The sequence below is a fragment of the Artibeus jamaicensis genome, unplaced genomic scaffold, assembly GCF_021234435.1.
Source record: "Artibeus jamaicensis isolate MK-2021 breed Jamaican fruit bat unplaced genomic scaffold, CSHL_Jam_final contig_252, whole genome shotgun sequence".
Classification (NCBI taxonomy): domain Eukaryota; kingdom Metazoa; phylum Chordata; class Mammalia; order Chiroptera; family Phyllostomidae; genus Artibeus; species Artibeus jamaicensis.
Window position 1 is genome coordinate 548548 of NW_026521538.1, and position 20741 is coordinate 569288.

The following is a 20741-nucleotide window of genomic DNA, read 5'->3' on the forward strand; positions in this document are numbered from 1 at the left end:
TATAGCACCATGAAAATGGGGTCATTTATCTGTTTTGTTCACTGCTGTAGCTCAGAGCCTAGGGCAGGTCTAGTGCATGGCATAATACATCTAACAAATAAATGTTGAATGACTAATTTAAAGAGTAAATGAAGCACAGCTCTCTCCCCCAACAACAGCTATAGTACTCCCAAACTGAAATGGGTCAATCCATTAAATATCTAGGGATAGCACAGGACAAAATGACTACCAGAAGAACAATTGAGCTCTGAAGCACACTGAGGGGAGCACATCCTCCTATTGAGGCTGATTTTGAAGGAGACAAGGAAAAGACTTAGTGAAGAAAGAAAGACATTAAATTCCAAGAGAAGGAAATCTTAGAAATTTCCAGGAAAAGTCAGAAGCCAAAATTCATCTATTCATTCAACTGGGAATACAGCAATGAACAAGCTGGGGGGGGGGGGAAGTCCCTTCACTCAGAGAACTTACATTCTACTGGTCATAATGTTAAGCATTATGATCTTTGAAACAAATATCTGTTTATTGGAATTGTGAGATGGGAAGAGCTTAAATTTCCAAAGGGCTGAGAGATCTAGGTAGACCAGCGTAGCTTTCACCTGGAAGTAAGAAGCTACCTTAAATTCTTGATCAGGAAGAGCTCCGGCAATGTCAGGTATGGAAGGTTTCTGCAGCCACACAAGGTATGGATTCTGATAGGAAAAAGATTTAGAAAGGGGGTGGGGCATATCTGAAAGGGCCATTGTAGAAGAGGTGGGGACAGGAACAGGATTGGATAGCATTGTAGAAGATGATGGGTCTAAGGCAGCTGGAATGAAGTGACTGAGAAAGACCTTAAAGCCCTAGTGTGAGAATAATTTAAATATGTCACCAAGAAGAACTCCTTGATGGAGAGGAAGGGAGATGGCAGAGATGGTGTGGAGACTTTGACTCTGGGAACTGGGGGAATAGCAAGGCCAGTTTAGGACCAGTTTCCTGAGCTTCAGTGATGGTTCCATCACTGGGCTGTGTAAACATAGGGAGGTCCATAGCGCCGCACTGTTTATTCACCAGTCCTTGTCTATGTTTGCTGTCTTGTTCTCTATGTGACAAGCCAAGATTAGTCTGGATGTGACCCATCAGAAACTGGAAACAATTTGAATCTAGTGAGTCACACTGGATCTGCAGAACTGGAAATGCAAAACTTTTGTTTTTGCCTGAGACCCACCACGTCTGGCCAACACCCCAAATCTTATTATTAATGGAGTAAAATTTTAAGATATCTTTGGTATCATGAAGTTAAGATGCTGAGGTTTCTCTGTACAGAATTTTGACTGAGCACAAAATTAAATAATTCTGATCTTCACTTTGATAGTATACTAACTTCACTGTAATAGGATGATACTGTTTCTGCAAGAATCAAAATCCTTTTTTTTTTTCCTGCCTTTGACATAGCTACTTGTATTGAAATCAGTCTGTGTCTACTCAAAGCCTGGGTTTTCTTCAATTTTGTTTCTCTGTTAAATGAAGAGTTGAAACGTCTACCTATTCTCTTACTTTAAACAGAAAATCCTTCTCATTTGTCACAGGAAAAGAAAAAAAATGGAAGGGAAGAGGTAGTCTTGAATTCTCCAGAATAATGAGACAGTTCAAAGGAAAACAAAACACTTTGCCATAAGATACTTTTGATAAAAATATTTCTTGAAATCATTTTCCATTGTATGATAGAAACCACATTGCTGTAATCCACAAGGCAAATGAAGGGCTTTTCAGGGGGCAGACAGTCACTGTGAAATTTCCATAATAGAACTTGGCTGTAGCAGGCATGGCATTTGAAGGAGCACTGGGGGGTCCAAGAAGAGGAGGTAGTCACCTGAGTGGTTCAGTTTTCATAAGTCCACCTGGACCCCCATGTCTAGCATTACCTGCCATAGGCCATAGAAAACAGTATTTTAATTACTTCTCTCTGGGTAATCTAGTCAGTTACAAGAAAAACAAACTTGACTATTATTTTTTTGTTACTAAAACTTTTGAAAATTGCATATGAAAAATTCCTAAACTTTCTCTCTGATCCAAGTCTTTTCTTATCAATTTTTTAATAAGGAGAATTTAATGAAGGGCTTGAGTATATTCTAATAATTTGGATATCATTGCAAAGGCAAGGCAAATGTGGAAAACTATATTTTCAACTGTTCAGGGATAATAATGAATTAGTAAATATTCTTATTAGGAAAAGGAAGAAACCTGGCTGTTTCCCACCTCAGAATGTTTGCTGTTGCTGTTCCCTCTTCCTGAATGTTCTTACTCTGTCTCATAGCTGGTGTTTAGTCATCGCCTAGGTCTGGGCTCAAATGTTACCTTCTCAGAGAGGTGTTCCTAACTTTCAGTTGAATCATTCCCCCCAACTCAGCTTACAAGTTACTACATAACATTCCTTGGTTTTAACTTCTTCTTAGTGTTTATCATGACCTGAAGTCACTTATTTACGTACTACTTTCCTGGTTTATCTATCTCCCCAACTAGATTGTGAACTCTAAAGAATAGGAACCTTATTGGTCTTTTTCACTGAGTACTAAGATTAGTGCCCAGAGAGATGCAGAAGAAAAATGAGATGGCAAAATTCTCATCCTTATGCAAACACAAAAATTAAATAAGTAGACCTTTTTGAACAGCCGGAAGAGGGTAAAGCACTCAAAGTTCCCGTACAGTAGAAACACTGCTGCAGTATGCTGCCATTGGATACTAGATTTGTAATTGTTCATCCAAAGCCTGTGCTTGCTATAAGCTGTTTGTCAGTATCACAACTTTGGGAACCCTGAGGTAGGTAGTAAGTACTTAAGGGGCTCTCTTCCAGATCCAGAGCCCTGGCATCAAACAGGACATTTCTGCCACACCAGTTGTATCAGGATGTTCTGACTTCAAGATATTAAAATCCTAACTTCAACTGGATCTAACCATAAGTTTTAAAAAATATTTTATTGATTATGCTATTAGAGTTGTCCCATTTTTCTCTCCTCTTTATTCCCCTCTTCCCTGCAGCTCCCCTTCCCACTCTAATTCCCCTACCTTAGTTCATGTCCATGGGTCATACATATAAGGTTTTTGGCTTTTCCATTCCCTATACTATTCTTAACCTTCCCCTGTCTATATGTACCTACCATTTATGCTTCTTATTCTCTATACCTTTTATCCCACCCTCTCCATCCCCCTCCCCACTGATAACCCTCCACATGATCAATTTCTGTGATTCTGCTCCTGTTCTAGTTTTTTGCTTAGTTCATTTTTATTTTTGTTTTTATTTTTTTAGGTTTGGTTGTTGATAGTTGTGAGTTTCTTGTCCTTTTACTGTTCATATTTTTGATAATCTTATTTTTCTTAGATAAGTTCCTTTAACATTTCATATAATAAGGGCTTGGTGATAATGAACTCCTTTAACTTGATCTTATCTGGGAAGCACTTGATCTGCCCTACCATTCTAAATGATAGCTTTGCTGAATAGAGTAATTTTGGATGTAGGTCCTTGTCTTTCATGATCTTGAATACTTCTTTCCAGCCCTTTCTTGCATATAAGGTTTCTTTTGAGAAATCAGCTGATAGTCTTGTGGGAATTCTTTTGTAGGTAACTCTTTTCTCTAGCTACTTTTAAGATTCTCTCCTTATCTTTCATATTGGGTAATGTAATTATGATGCGCCTTGGTGTGTGCTTCCTTGGGTCCAACTTCTTTAGGACTCTCTAAGCTTCCTGGACTTTCTGTAAGTCTATTTCCTTTGCCAGATTAGGGAAGTTTCCCTTTATTATTTTTTCAAAACAGTATAAGTTTTATGGAAATATTGGATCAGGGTTTGTTGTTTCAGGAGCTCAAAATGCCATCAAGGACTCATTCTCTTCACTTCTGCCCTGCCATCATTCAATATCATCCCATTCAGGTATGACAGTGTCTGAGGAAGAAGAGAGAATGCTTTTTTTCCTTTCCTAGATTTGCCACAGCAGACTGCCTCCAGAATCTCATGGGCCATTTGGGGTACATACACATTGTTGAACCAATCACTGGTGAGGGAGTGAGATTATGTAGATCAGTCTTATCCCTGAGTTTGGTGTTATCCCTTTCCCATGAGGTGTTTGGCTTGCTTGGAGGAGTAGCAGGGATCTGAACAAAACTGAGGTTCTTTGGGGAGTGGAAAAGGTGGAAAGTGTGGTATACTTCTTCTGTTGTTCTTTTGTTTGGAAGCAGTAGATAATTGTGTTGCTAAAACTTTCCCCCCTAAGTTTATACTGTTTTATCTGATGGGTAAGCACTGGTTCAAGATTCTAGAAGTTGACCTTGTGCCCTGTTAGTGGAATTGCAAATTGGTGTGGCCACCATGGAGAACAGTATGGAGGTTCCTCAAAACATTAAAAATAGAACTATCTTACTGAGCCAGCAATTCCACTTCTGGGTACTTATGCAAAGAAATCCATTAATTCAGAAAGATATGTGGACCCCTATGTTCATTGCAACATTAGTTACAATAGCCAACTATGGGAGCAACTTAAGTGCCCATCAATAAATGACTAAATAAAGAAGAGATGGTATATACTACAATGGAATATTACTTGGCCATAAAAAGAATGAAATCTTATCATTTGTGACAACATGGGTGGGTATAGAGGGTATTATGCTTAGTGAAATAAGTTAGAGACAAATACTGTATGATTGCACCTATTTCTGAGATCTAAAGAACAAAAGAAATGAACAAACGAAACTGAAACAAAAGCATAGATATAAAGGCCAAACTGATGGCTGCCAGATGGGAGGGGGCTAGTTAAAAAACTAGCAATTTGTACTTCTTAATTCCTTCATAGCAGCACAATTTACAATAGCCAAGAGTTGGAAGCAACCTAGATGCCCATCAGTAAATGAATGGATCAAAAAATTGTGGTACATATACACGATGGAATTCTATGCAGCAGAGAGAAAGAAGGAGCTACTATCCCTTTGCAACAACGTGTATGGAACTGGAAAGCATTATGCTGAGTGAAATAGGCCAGGCGGTGAAAGACAAATACCATATGATCTCACCTTTAACAGGAAGGTAAACAACAAAACAAACAAGCAAGCAGAATAAAAACAAAGACACTGAAATAGAGAACAAGGGGACAGTGACCAGAGGGGAGAGGGAAGGGAATTTAAGGGGGAAAAGGGGAGGGATTTGGAGGAACAAATATGAAGGACACAGGGAAGAGAACTAAGGGGGGTGGAAATGGGAGGGAGGTGGGGAGCACTGGGCGGGGGAGGCTGGGATGGGAGAAATAGACAAAAAACTGTACTTGAAAAATAACTAAATAAAAAAATATGGAAGAAAAAATTTGGAACACAAATAAATACTCCAATAACTAATAAATAATAATGCAAGAATAAAAAATATTCATTTTCTAATAACTCAGCTTCAGTAGTCAATCACTCATTAAATTATGTTATTGACATCATACTCATGTCAGATATGTGCTCATGCTCCTCATGATGTATAATACATGTCCTACATAGTATATGTTAATATCTATTGACTGATTAATAAAGATTGAGGTTATCATTTTTAACCAAAAAAAAAACCAAACAGTCACAGGGGTGTAAAGTACAGTATAAGGAATATAGTCAATAATACTCTAATGACTATGTATAATGCCAGGTGGGTACTTCAAATATAGGAAGGATCACTTTGTAAATTATATAGATGTCCGATGACTATGCTGCATACCTGAAACTAACATAAAATAATATTGAATGTCAATTATAATTGAAAAAATGATTCTAGAGGTTAATGCAGATTGGAGACCCTATAGTTACTATCATTTGTGTTAAGTCCAAGCCTCTGCTCAAGAGCTTGAGGTGGGGCACCAATCTCAGTGTACGGATGCTGCTGCTGACCAAGAGGGGACAAGGAGGGGATGCTTGGGCTCCCTTTTCCAGCTGTTTCAATACCATGCCTTGTCCTTAGAGAAGTGCAATCTATCCTGGAGAACCCATTTTACTTCCACGTGTCTTTATTACTTTATTTTAGCTTGCTTTTACAAAGCCTAAAAAATGTTTGGGGATAGTTTGGGAATCTGGAGAGGAAGAGAGTGAATTGTCAGAGTGGAGGGAATGGGGCAATGATTCCCTGTTTCCCTATACTATATGCTATTCATTCTGATCAAAGTAACTTTTGCCTTTTATATAATTCTGCAGCTTTTCATGTCCCACAACAAGGTGAAATTAAGAACAGAACAGATAACAAGAATGATGAAACAATCAAAACCTTACAGCCTCTACATTATTATTAATTAATATATAAATGTGGTGGAAATGCAAGGGGTGTGTTAGCCATGAAATGTCATGTAGTTGTGGGACTTTGGTGTTTGATGATGTATTCTGAATACTTTTTCACATCTTAAACATTTTGTGGTAGATTTTAATAACGAGGAGGGCATCCTTGCTTTTTGTTATTTGTTATTTGTACCTTGTTAGTCTCACATGACTTATTAAACAAACTGTCAGCGTGGGATTCTTCCCTCTCCTCACTCCATACCTGATCACAGATCTAATTCTGCCCATTTTCCTCATGACAGCCACTAGCTCAGTCTTGGCACTTGCCTCATCATGTTACAGACAAAGCCTTTTGTTTCTGAATTATCACTGAATTACTTTGCAGGTGCCTCATGGATAAGGATTCTTTTATCTGTCTTTGATGTCTCTGGGTAGATACTAGACCATATAGAAAGGGGAGGAAAATCAATGTCTGTTGATTTCTTATTGACATTTTCTGTTTTGCTTTTGGTTTTAGATTCTGGGCTGAAGGGATTTTGTTCCAGAAATATACTGATCATCCTTGGCTTCTCCTTTATCATGGCTGTCATAGCTCTGATCGCTGTGGGGCTGACCCAGAACAAAGCATTACCAGAAAATGTTAAGGTAACTCAACTCTGTGTGCGTTTATGAGGAGGCATGAGCAGAGGGAAAAGGGAGGTTATGGTAAAGCAGAGTACAGGAGGAGCTGAGGTTCTGGAAGCCCAGGAGAGCAAGTCACTATTAGATTAAGAAAGTAAAATGGAAACGGATGCTCATCGGGAAGAGGGAATGCCTTGAATCGATTAACAATGGGAAGACAACTGTCTTTATGATTGTTCAGCAAATTAATTAAATAAATACCAGAGACAAAGGCTTGGTTCACCACATCCATATTAGTGCTATACTGTGCTGATATTCTGCTATCTGGTGCCATCTCTACGTCTTACTCTTTGTTTCCCTGTGGATGTATCGAAACACTGTACTCTTTGTTCTTCTCACTCCATCATCATTACTATCACCAAAATAATTGGAAAGCTCTGAATGAAGCACTTTGGGAGTCAAAGATTGTGGGGAAGACTTGTTTCTCATCTCCAAAATATCGAAGAGCACAGCAAAATCAATTTTTAAAAAAACACAGAGAAACAAGTATCAGCTATAGTAATTTGAAATGAATTCATGAATGGACAGATTTCTTATGAAATTTCCACATTTGAAGAGCCAGTTAATATTACTGAAAACAATTAGGGTCATTAACTCTGCTGTGATTTGTTTCTCCTTCCTTTCAAATTCATGAAGGTAAAATTTCAAAGACATGCATATCTCACAAGACCTTGTAATATGGTCAGTATTTTATTTAATCTATTAATTAGAAAGCATGTGGTAAATTTAAATTTATGTTGTAAATACATCATTTTAATCTTTCATTGAAATTACAGAAAATAAATCTACAAAGATATATCCAGAATATACTGATATATTATTGAGCACATATGTACATGTGGGTGGTGATGTAGTCAGAAGTTAACTTGACAGTGGTGGCCCTAGAATACATGTGCAGAAGTATATTTTCTTATATTTGAAGATAGTAAACTGTGATCCTGGAAATATAGATGCATATTCCAGGCTGCTGAAACTTTTACCACTCACCCAAATCACTTGCTGTATAGCAGAAGCCTGGATGTTATACTGGCATCTGTTTGCCATACAAATTCAAATCAACTGGGACTGTGCACAGCAGTTCCTTTGTCCACACGGAAGGCTGACACCATCTCATTGGCAATGGTCTCTTGCCTTTTAATGTTGAGTGAGGTCGGCTCTCTTGGCAAAACTTCACTCACAGTCGAAGCCTCATGACATCTCAGTGCGGTTATTTGTTTACCAGTTCCAAAAGTACATGATTGCTTTCTTGATTTGACCTTTTTACATGTTTATTATTGCATCATTGAAGGGGGGATTGCCTAGGAGGCAAAATCCATGGCAGACTTGATTTGTGTGTTCCTAATTAATACTTGCCATGAATGACCTTCTTTCATTCTCAGTAGTCATCTTAAAGTCTACTGTGATTAATACTGTTGCGTTGGCCTGGCAAAATGGAACAGGGTCTTTGGCATTTTTTAAAAATAAAAGGTATGAGTATTGAAGAGCAGATGTTGGCGTCTGAAGTGAATCTTTATAGCAATATCACTAGTTTCTTCAAGATAATTTTATATATGCAAATGAGCCACTTGTTGAGGTTATACACTCATTTTAATAAGATCCTTGGCATATATTGAGGGCAAGAATATTTTAGGAACTTGTCTTTGGTGATGGCTTTAAGCAATGTATGCTGTCTAATTTGATAGTCACTAGCCACATGCAGCTCATCAGATTCAATGTTCTTCACTTGCACTAACCACATTTCAAGTGCCCAATAGTCTCCTGTGGCTGGTGGCTACTAAACCGGACAGTGCAGACACAGAACGTTCCCATTGCTGCACGAACTTCTATTGTACATTGCTGCTTTAGAACTTACTCTATGGTAATATCTCGGAAATCATCATTCAGAACTAAGTTTGATGAGGAGGTTACATGACAAAACATGTTTAAAATCTAAAATTAGGACCAATAAATGAGACTTTTTTCTTGCATGGTTTGTAAATTAATACCAAATATCATGAGCCACTGAATTATTTTGAGTAGTTTGTTGGAATAAATATATGTCCTTCCAAAAATTATGATTTAAATATAACATATTTATATATTTGTACCTGATACATTTGTTTTAAAAGACATCATTTCTAAAATAAAAAAATAAAAAACAATTAAAATTTAAAAAATATAAAAACCCCCACATCATTTCTTTATGACCATACCTCATTCAGCATCTCTTTATTCATTTGTTCACAAATTTATATATCAATAATTATTATTTAAGTGTTTAAGTATCTATGTCAGGCACTGGGTTACACAATTGGGAAGCCAGTACAATTATGACTGAGCTTATCATCTGGGGCAGGAAAAACATTTAATAGTTGACACAAACTACTAATTACAATTGTGATGAGTGCCACCAAATGTAAGTTCTGGGGGCCAGGGAAGTTTTCTTGGGAAAAAAAATGACATTAACAATAATATCTGAAGGATTTTTAGGGGGTAGCTGAGAAAGAGCTGGGTAAAGAGTATTCTAGGCAGAAGGAAAGCAAGTGCAAGAATCTCACAGCAGGAGATAGTTGGATACCTACCAGAAACTGGCTGGACAGTGAGAATAAAGATGGATAAAGATGGATGAGAGAGGTGGTGTGGGCAGGGCCTTGCAAGTCAGGTTGAGGATTTTAGTTTTAATCCTAAACCAATGGGAAGTCAATGACATGGTCAGATTTGTGTTTTGAAAAGATCACTCTGTCTGCAATGAATTGGTGGCAGGAAGGATAAGAGCAGATTTAGGAGATTAGGTTAGAGGTTATTACAGAAGTTTGGAAGGAGGGGAAGGTTTTGAGTTCAATTTTTGAAGAATTGTTTTGTAGGTATTGAGTATGAAAAGGGAAATGTCAAAGAAGCAGTTGGATATTCAGATCTGGACCTCAGAGGAGAGACCTGTACTACCGAATAGAAATGTCACAAGTCACATTTCAATTTTTCTAGTAGCCACATTTTTAAAAAGTGGAAGAAGTTAGTTCAGTTTGTTCATTAGATCCCATATATGAGTGAAATCATGTGGTATTTGTCTTTCTCTGACTGGTTTATTTCATTTAGCACAATGTTCTCCAGGTCCATCTAAACTAAAGGGTACAGTTTTCTTTTTTTTCACAACCAAGCAGTATTCCATTGTGTAAATGTCCCATAGTTGTTTTAGCCACACATCTACTATGGACACTTGGCTGCTTCCATATCTTGGTGTTTGTAAATAACACTGCAATGAACATAGGGGTGGTTATGTTCTTTCGAATTAGTGTTTTGCGTTCCTTTAAATATATTCCCAGAAGTGGATAGCTGGGTTGAAAGGCAGCTTCATTTTCAGAACTAATAAGGAAAATGGGGACAGACTCATAGATGGAGAGCAGAATGACAGCTGGTGCAGGGGAAGGTTAGGGAGTGAAGGGATTGAGCAAAAAGGAAAAAGGACTCATGGACATGGACAACATTATGGTGATTGCTGGAGGGAGGGGGGTATAATGAGACTAAACACTAATGGAAAAAATATACAATAAAAATTAAATTTTAAAAAGTAGAAGTAGAGGATGTATATTAATTTTAGTAATATATTTTATGTAACCTGATATATCCAAAATATAGGGGTGGGCAAAAGTAGGTAACAACATGATAAAGTATGCTTGAGTATAGCAACTAGACTATAATATGTATAAATAATGAAGGCTGGCAATTTGAGCATTGAAGAGATTGTACCTAAATTCACTGTGCCATTGTGCCATTCTCTTGAGTTAATGAAGCTACTATAATAATCATAACCTTCATGTCTTTTTCCACATGAACAACTTTAAACCTACTTTGTCCATCCCATGTTATTATTTCAACATTTCATCACAATAAAGAGTTATTAATGAGATATTTTACATTCTTTTTAAAATTGTTGTTCAAGTACAGTTGTCTCCACTTTTACCCTACCATGCCCACCCCACCCCACCCATCCCCACCTCCCACTCTCAAACCTGCCCCATTTGGCTTTGTCTATGTGTCCTTTATATGTGCTCCTTGATAGCCCTCCAACTATTATCCCTCTCCCCCCTCCTCTTTGATAACTGTCAGTCTGTTCTTTATTTCAGTATCTCTGGTTGTATTTTGTTTGCTTGTTTGGTTGATTAGCTTCCAGTTATAGGTGAGATCGTATGGTATTTATTTCTCTTTCACTGCCTGGCTTATTTCACTCAGCATAATGCTTTCCACTTCCATCCATGCTATTGTGAAAGATAGGAGCTCCTCCTTTCTTTTTATATTCTTTCTTTTAGACTATCTCAAATTCCACCATGATTTTCCTCTTATAGCAGATCTCAGTTACCACTAATCACATTTCCAGTGCTCAGTAGCCACTTGTGGCTAGTGGCTACCTTATTTGATAGCATAGGTCTAGACTAAAGATATATCTCTGATGTCATTGATGTGTTGTAGCCTTAAGAGTGGTTAAGATCATAGGAATGGAGTAAAAAGTGAGAAAAGAAGAGGGTAAGGACCAAATCCTGAGGAATTCTATAATTGAGAGGGTAATTAGTAAAATAATTCCTTCTAAACCATAGTGATAACATTGCTTTATATGGTGCTTAATAGTTCATGAATTATTTCCGTGCTCTTAGTTCAATTTCTTCTTCCCATCAGTGTTGTGAACAATGAAAGATTATCCTCATTTTATTTTATTTTTTATCCTCATTTTATACATAGCAAAATGAGAGTCTTGAAAGTTGTTTAAGGTGGAAGTGGGGCTAAGTTTTCTGATCCAGAGATTAATGTTCTTTCCATTTATCTTAGTTTTGCCAAACAATACATCTTAAAAACAGGAATTGAATGCAGGATGTTTATATTGGGAAATAATCCCCAGCAAACAGGGAAGGAGAGAAGGCTACCCAAAAAGTGTATTATGAGGGTATCACCACATTGGGCACCTGCTTGATCCTACCAGGACCCTCAGAAGAGCTGCAGAGAAGGCACTTCAGAATCATCTGCCCTGGGGACTTATACCCCAGTTCTCATCCTCTGTTGGTTAAGGGTTGCCCCACTGAGTAACTCCCTGGCATTTCTGGGTCGGAACATGAATCAGCAGGGCTATATGAGTACCACAGATGACCTACTAGGCACAGGAGAGACGACCCTGAGAAGAAATAGAGAGATGAGAAGTATAGCTGGGGCTGGAGTAAAAGGTTGGCCAAGAAGATGTGAAGTGGCCACAACAGGTATCTGAAGCATCATTACATCCATTGCTTTTTGTAGGGGAGAGAGCATTTGTATAAATAGTTTCAGTACAATAGGCACACACTAACATAGAGATAAGTATATAATGCTGTAGGAGCCCAGAGGAAGGAGTGCCAATATGCCTGGTCCTGTGAAGATATCACAGAAGAGATGACTTGGGGCCAAGGAATAAGGAACACTAAGGAGTTTGACAGAGGCGAGGTAGGGACCTCTTCCAGACAAAGGCCATATTGTGAGTGGCAGAGCAGCAGCTTAAAATAGCAAGCAATCTTTAGGGAACCACCAGAAGTCCAGTGTGGTTGGCATACTGACCATGGGGGCAGGAAGGAATTGTGGGAGAGAAGAGTTGAATCTGAGCTTAGCATGCTGGGCTCAGGGGTGGACATCTCATCCATTAAACTGCAATAGTATTCAAGGTTGGCTCTGTATATAGAAGCACCTAGGGAGCTTTAAAAATACACTCCTGTCTATTTCTCTTAGCAATATTCTGATGTATCTCCTTGTAAGGGAAACAAAAGAAATAAATAAACAAACAAGACTACATCAGACTGAAAAATTTTTGCACAGCAAAGGAGAAACCATCAACACAATGAAAAAAAGGTAGCCTATTGAACTGAAGATGATACTCACCAATGACACATTCGATAAGGGGGTAATACCAAAAATTATAAGGAATTCATACAACTTAACACCAAAAAGAACCCCAAATGATCCAGTTAAAAAATGATCAGAGAACCTGAATAGACATTTCTCCAAAGAGGACACACAGATGGCCAATAGACATATGAAAAGATGCTCAACATCACTAATCATCAGAAAAATGCAAATTAAAACCACAAGGAAACTACCTCACACTTGTTAGAATGCCTATCATCAGTAAACCAACAAACAAGTGATAGACAGGATGTGGAGAAAAGAGGGTCCTCATGTACTGTTGGTGGGAATGCAGACTGGTGCAGCCACTGTAGAAAACAGTATGGACATTTCTCAAAAAATTAAAAAGGGAACTTCCTTGTGACCCAGCAATTCCAATTTGGGAATATATTCAAAGAGACCCAAAACACTATTTGAAAAAACATATGCACCCCTATGTTTATTGTGGCATTATTTACAACAGGCAAGGTATGGAGGCAACCCTATGCCCTTCAGATAAAGAGGTGGGGGTACATTTTCACAGTGAAGTGCTACTTGGCCATGAAAAGAAGGAAATCTTACCTTTTGTGATGGCAGGGATGGACCTAGAAGGTTTTAGGCTAAGTGAAATAAGTTAGTCAGAGGAAGACAAATACTGTATGATTTCACTTTCATATGGAATCTAAAGAACAAAATAAATGAACAAACAAAATCGAAATAGACTCATAGACAGAGAGCAGCCTGATGGTTGCCAGAGGGGAAGGGAGTTGGGGGACTGGGTGAAAAAGGTGGAGGGATTAAGAAGTACAAATTGGTAGTTATAAAATAGTCATGAGGATGTAAAGTACAGCATAGAGAGTATAGTCAATAATATTGTATGGTGCTAGGTAGGTACCAGAAATATTGGGGGAACACTATGTAAAGTATATGTTTATCTAACTGCTAGGCTGAACACCTGAAATTAATATAAAATAATATTGAATGTTAACTGTAATTAAAACACTAAAATATAAATAAATAAAATTTAAGAATACTCATGTGTGGGCCTCACCAGGTCAATTAAATCAGAATCTTTGGGGGTGAAGCCAGGCATTGGTGTGTTTTAAAAGCTTCCCAGGTTGATTCTAATGAGTTCAAGTGATTGCAAACCACTGCTTTGAAGGTTTCAAATAGGGAGGTGATGCCCAGATATGCGTTACCAAGAGTACTCTGAAATAGAGAGCAGATTCGAGGAGGAGAGACCAGTTAGGATGCTCCTGTCATGGTCTAGACAAGGTACCTGAGGCTAGAATTAAGGTATTGTCTATGGGGTGGGGGTATAATGTGAGAGACACTTAGGCTGACCAGATCTTAGTGATCCAATTCCTTAGAGGACCTTTTAAGATAAAAATGGAGCATCTTGAGACAGGAATGTTAAGAACAACCTCTGTGTGCTTTTGTTAGAGAGGGTGGTGGCCATAGCTCCTCCTGGTGCAACTTTACACATGTGAAATCTTCACCTGTCTCTCCACCTCCTCCCTCTGATTCTTCATTCCTGTCCTCTTGCAGGTATAAATTATTCTTCCTGCCCAATGTGTGACACAACACAGGCCATGGACTCACACTGCCCGGGTTTGAACCTCAGCTCTGCTCTTTCTAGTTACTTTCTAGTTTCTAGGAATTAACCTTTTTGAGCCTCCATTTCTCCAACTGTAAGATGGAGCTGATAATTGATATGTCATTGATTACTGTAAGAATTAAGTGGAATAAAGTAAGTGGAGTGCAAAGTACTCCAGGTGGAAGTTTGGTCCACTGTGGATATTAAGTGCTAATAATTCATGTGTTACCATCTTTGGCCTGTCTACCTGGTGACAAACTGCCACTTATCTTTATCCTGGCTTCTTCCCATCTGACTTGCCCTTGTCTAACCCAGCTCAGGTCACCCTTCCAGTCCTAATGGTCTAGACTTGTCCACTTCTTGCCTAACCCAGTTTGGGTTCAGCCTTGCTGGGGAGGAATTGGCCTCCTGCCTGGGCCATATTTGGCAAAACACCAGAACTCTTTAATGTAGTGATGTGTTTACATGCCAAACTACCTAGGTTGTAAGCACAATGAGGACAAGGACTGGGTTTCAGTTGTCTTTGCATATATTTTATTATTTACTTCATTCATTCATTCATTCATTTAACAAATAGTCATTGACTTTATTTTCTGCCCAGTGAACATGACTGGCAAAACCTTACCTTCATGGAGCTTATAGTCTAGAGTAAGAGATAATCATTAATCAAATAATCACAAAATAAACGTTAAATTGCAACCACCACAGCATCTGACTTGGGTGATTGCCTCATAAAAGTTTGCTGACTCTATGAAGAGAGTGAACAGCTAAACCTGCTCCCTCCTTGGATGTGAAGAGCATGTGAAGGACCAACCTGATAGCAGGGTTTGTCAGTGTGAGAAGCAGGCTCCTTCTTCAGGATCCCCTAAAGATCCTAGTTCCCCAGAGCCTCCTCATTTCCACCTTCCAGGTTGCAGGGCCTGGGAATCAACACTTTTCACTGGCATCCTGGGGCATTCTCATGTCATTAAAATCTGGGAACCGCTGTCCTGTCCTATAGCTAGTAGTGACCACTTCAAAAGAGAAACAATATAGGCCTTAATGAAGAATGATTAGCTGTACCAAAGTGTCCTCTGAGAATGTTGCACGGCCCATGTAGAACTGAGAAAGTGCTTTTGTCATGGTGAACCTGGGTGGGGGGATAGTGGGGAGGTATGCTTGGTTCACCACTTCCTTTAGTACCTGCTCCTTGTTGAACCCTGGCAGTTAATGAGTTGCCAGACATTCCCTTTAGCACAAACATTCCATATTCTGGCGCACACAGAAGCCCACAGGGCGCTCTCAGAGGCACCAGACTGACCCAATACCAAACCACATGTCTTCATTAGAAGCTGGTCACTTCTATGGAATGCTGGCTCAGGGACCAAATGGCTTTGACTTCAATCCCAGATCTGCTGCTTTCTAACTATGAGACTTTGGGCAAGTAAATTCCTCTCTCTATAGCTCAGTTTCCTTATGTGTAAAATGGAGATAGTACCTACTCTGAGGATGGCTGTGAGGAATAGTACCAGTAACTCACTTATCAGAGTGCCCAGCACATCAGAAGCCTTCAGTGGAGAGCACCTGTCAACACTGCTTTGAGGGAGATGAGTTCTAGGCAAGGCTTTCACCTGTTAGTGTGTTATGGTCACAGAGCCAGCAAATGTCCAGCTGCTGTACTAAAGTAGTGGCCTGTCCCCATGCATCTACTTTTTTTCACAAGTAACTAAAGTATTGTTTTTTTAATTTAATTATTGTTCAATTACAGTTTTAAAGTACTGTTCTTAACAAGCATTTGTAATTTTATCTTTTTATGGAAAATTTGGAAGGATTTGCTCTAATTTTTAACCTTAAATACTCCTGGACAATAACTGTATTATTTTTACTCCACTGGCTATTAATGTTTCATTTAAAAAACAACACCTGGAGATGGGTGGTGATGATGGTTTAACAAGAATATAAATGTACTTAATACCACAGAAAGGTACACTTAAAATGGTTAAAATGGTCAATTTTATGTTCTATGTATTTTACTACATTTAAAAATATAAAATAAAAACAAACAATAAAACTGTGGTTTGTATAGAAGGTCTAGAAACTCCAGTTAAAGAAAAAAGATAGGAAGAAAATGGTCTCTAATCATTTATAGGCCCTTCCAGCATTTCAGTAGCTAATGGAGACCTGGTTTGTTTATAGAGTACTAGAGTACACTTAAAAGGATAAGCTTAGTTTATTCAAAAAGGTTCACAGAGATAGACTGATGAGGTTGCTCAAGTATCTGTTAAAGCTACAGAAACTTTTAAGAAAGATACTGAAGAACCAATTATGTCTGAAGGGACTGAGAGAAGTTAGTTATCACACTGTTGTCTGTGGCACTTGGCTTATAATTTTTGGGGGGAGTGGTGGTGGTGGAATGCAACCCTAATGGCACTACTTTTTATTAAACTGAATACTAACCTCTTTTAAGACTGAAGAAGTTTAGGAGCCATATAGTTCTATTCCCACTCAATCATTCATCTGATTCAACAATTGTCTGTCGAATTCCTTCTTTGTGCCCAACATGTAGTACAGCACACCATGGTGGATGTTGACAGTGGCCTGGTAAGCAAAACAGACCCGCCCCAATATAGCTTATAGTCTGATAAGAAAGACAGGCATCAATTAAGCAGCCACATAAACATGCAGTTACACATTGTGGTAAGTTCTGTCTTCAGAGAAATACTACAGGCACTCTGAACACATGGACTAGAAGGGTACAATCTAATTTGAGACGGTCAGAGAAGGCTGGGACTTCAGGTGCAGGGCTTTCTGGGCAAAGGCTCTGGAAGAGAAGCTGAACAGCCCACGTAGAACTGAGAGCAGGCCAGTGTGAGGGCAGGTGTTTTCTGAATGAGCAGACTCAGAGGAGAGGGTTAAATATCCCACTTCTGCAAAGCTAAGAATAGAAGTAGGTTATCTGATGCTCCACTTTTCTCTTTTTTTGTATATCTAGGGAGATGTACCCAGAGGCCTGGGCCTATAACATTTGCACAGGTAGAATTATTTCCGTACTAAGGAGTCAGCCCCACTTCCGCATGGCCTCCACTCTCTGTGAGCTCAGGGTCCGCTGCCACCCACCTCTCCAAGTCTTTACCAAGGCCCCTACGTTAGTGTCTCCAAGAACCAAGCAAGGACATTTTGACACTTTTTCCCCCCAGGCCACTGCTTCTGTTCACTCAACGCACTTCATGAAGATCAGCTACTATGGCTAACCTTATGTTGCTGACCACAGACTAGCTTAGGACAAAAATGTCTGCATAGTAAGATTACAGCTCTATAAAAATCACCATGCATTTAAAAAAGCTTGGAAGGAATAAATAAAAATAACATTGATGTCTAGTGGGTGGGATATTAAATAAATGTCTTTTTCCCTTTAGCTTCATTTTCTAGATGCTATTTGGCAAACTTTTGTACTCTTAAAACTGAAATAATAATATTAAAGAAATGTCAGATCTCTTCCTCACTACTCAAACCTTAGGTTTTTCTTCAATGTGAAGAACATACTCATAGAAGCTTTTAGAAATGTTTTAAATATGAGCTACAGAGAAACACTGGGTAAGGTTGATAGCATGGCAAGGCACAGCACTTCTCAAAGCATTTCCGTAGGGTAGAGATTATGTTTAAGACAGAATTCCGTGGGCACTGACTCTGGGGATGCTGGCATACACAGAGTTAAGCAGGCTTCTCCTCTGTCAGACTTCCCTGAACCATTCACTACCTCTCAGGTTCATGAGCGAAGGCAGGGGACAGAGCACATAGCATTCTCCAAACTTCTGGGAAGGTTTATTTGCCCAGATCCTTGCAGGCTTCATACTCTCTGGGATACACACTGGGAAATACTGGCGTAGTGAAAGAGAACAAAAAGTGGTTCTCGATGGATCTGTCAAGGCATTAATTATCTGCATCTATTAGGCAAGCCCTTGAATAGTCCTGGACATAGTGTATCATCTTTAAAATACGATTAGAGCCCTGGCTGGTGTGGCTAGGTGGATTGAGCATGGGCCTGTGAACCAAAGGATCTCAGTTCAGTTCCCAGTCAGGGCACATGCCTGGGTTGCAGGCCAGTTCCCAGCAGGGGATACATGAGAGGCAACCATACATTGATGTTTCTCTCCCTTTCTCCTTCCCTTCCTCTAAAGATAAATAAATAAAATAAAATAAAACAAATTTAAAAAAATAAGATTAGAGGAATGAACATCTAGCTCTTAAGTGGACCAGATATGAAAATGAGTATATGTGCTGACAGTTTTGTTATAATGAGAGGCAAACTCTTAAAATGCTCAAACAGAATTCTCAGTCCAGCTTTATCTGTCCTACAAGTGGCAAGCAATATAAGTTTTATTCTGCAAACCATTTTAGAAAACAAAAACATTTGGCACAGTGCAACAGGTTAGCATTCCAGTCTGCTGTAGATACAAGGTGAAACGTCCTTAATTCCTGCGTTAAAAAGTATGCTCACTCTGGCCAAGTGGCTCAGTTTGTTGGGGAGTGTCGTCCTGTAAACCAAAAGGTTGCAGGTTCAATTCCTGGTCAGGACACATACCTAGGTTGTGGGTTTTATTCCTGGTCAGGGCACATATGTGAAGCAAATGATAGATGTTTCTCATGTTGATGTTTCTCTTTCTCTCAATCTCTCTTTTCTCTCCCAAACATCCTCAGGTGAGGATTAAGAAAAGGTGGGGTGAGTTTGCTCTTTTCAAACACTTGCCAAATGAGTAGTAAAAGCTTTCGTTTCTCAACCACCTCACTGCATAAGGCCTTGGAGAAACAGCCTGATAGAAGCAACGCTGGTTCCTTTGTTCGACTGGAAGAGTGACTTTCATGTCAACAAAGACAGAATGTCCTGATTCCAGATAAAGGCTGCTTGCTGTTTCTGCCTCACTAACTTTGATCATTTGTTGCTGTGGTTGGAACATTTTCTGGCAGGAAGAGTCCAGGGCCCTGCTAGGGAACAACAATATTTTGTCCTGTTTTTCACGGCTTCAGACAGCTCAGTCAGACCCCTCTCAGCCCACAACAGTCACCACCTAAGCCAATTCTTGGTTTCCTCTTGCTGCAAGCCTAACTGCAGAGGAATCTGTCTAGCTTAGTTTCTTTGCCGTGCCCAAAGCAAGGCCCTTTCTTTATAAGGGCATAATGCTAATTACTACAGGGAATCCTCTGTCATGTGTACAAGGCAGAGAACACTGTAGAGGTCATGGAAGTCAAGGATCCTCACGCTGTACAATGATGATACTCCCAGGTCTGTGGTTAATTAAGTAAGACTTGACTCCTCAAAAGACTTCATTTTTCCCAGTGGTCCAGGGAGGTCTCTTCAATTCTCATTCTTGTCTTTTTTCTCCCTGGAAGTTCTTAGGGTGTTTTCTTTTTCTTTCTTTTTTTTTTTTGGTTAAAAAATATAATATACATATATACACACCCCAGACAGGAATTAACAAAGTGTTAATACTATACTAGTTAATGTCTACAGAATTTGCATTTCAAGTCAAAGGAGCATTGATGAATAGACATAGTTTTTATTATCTTAATGAACTTTTTTGCATTTTCTAAATTTTCTATAATATACTTGTATTATCTTTATAATAGGAAAATAATGTTATTTTTAAAAACACCCATATGCTCCTAAAGGCTAAGTCCAAAATGTTTATACTTATTAATTTTTTGTCTTTCTGTCAAAAGAAAGGAGGCTACTTTTTTGATTTACTTTTGTGAGTTCTTTTTAACTGAGTCCTGCTTATTTATTTATCTTCGCTTGTCTTTCTCTTTTTTGAGCTTGCTGTTAAACCTGAGTATTTTTTCACCTGAGGAACACTTGACTGGTTTTTGTTGCATGCTTCTTTCATCTGCTGAAGCTGGTTCCTCATCTGCTTGGCAGCCTTTATTTCTGCTTTAATTTGATGACTTCTTCAGCTGACAGATCTCCTTTTTTTAAAACTGCCACTTTAGGCTGTTTATCTTCTTTGTCACTGTGATCACCATCTTCATCTGGGAGCTGATGCTATATTCCCTTGGTCTCTATGGTGGGTCCTTCCCTGTAGCTGACCTGTTCCTTAAAGTGGGACAGGAAAGCTGGCTTGGCTGGCTGCAGGTGACACCTGGTTCCATTTGCTCATGGTTGTTCATGGGAAGACTGGTTCCCCATGTGGCCTTGAGATTGTGGAAGTTCTTAGGTTCTAAGCATGTGATAAGACAATATGAGGGAGTATATATATATATATATATACTGCTGACTTAAGCATTATGTTTTGTGTGTGTGTGTGCGTGTCACCTGGATACCTCAGAGATTTCAGGTTAAGTGGAAAGCTCAAGGAAGT

The 20741-nt window shown here is 38.9% G+C and overlaps 1 protein-coding gene and 1 pseudogene across 5 annotated transcripts in view; one reads left to right on the plus strand and one right to left on the minus strand.

Moving 5' to 3' along the window:
* ENTPD1 (ectonucleoside triphosphate diphosphohydrolase 1) overlaps positions 1-20741 on the plus strand; it is a 98638-nt gene that overhangs the window by 44572 nt on the left and 33325 nt on the right. For 4 of the 5 annotated variants that reach the window (XM_037138900.2, XM_053662465.1, XM_037138899.2 and 1 more), the window contains exon 2: positions 6778-6905. The exons of the other annotated variant lie outside the window; for it this stretch is intronic. In XM_037138900.2, the coding sequence (XP_036994795.2) occupies positions 6778-6905 (128 nt within the window). The remainder of the gene's footprint in view (positions 1-6777; positions 6906-20741) is intronic. 5 annotated transcript variants of the gene reach the window in all.
* Positions 20081-20540, minus strand: LOC119044507 (uncharacterized protein KIAA1143 homolog; annotated as a pseudogene).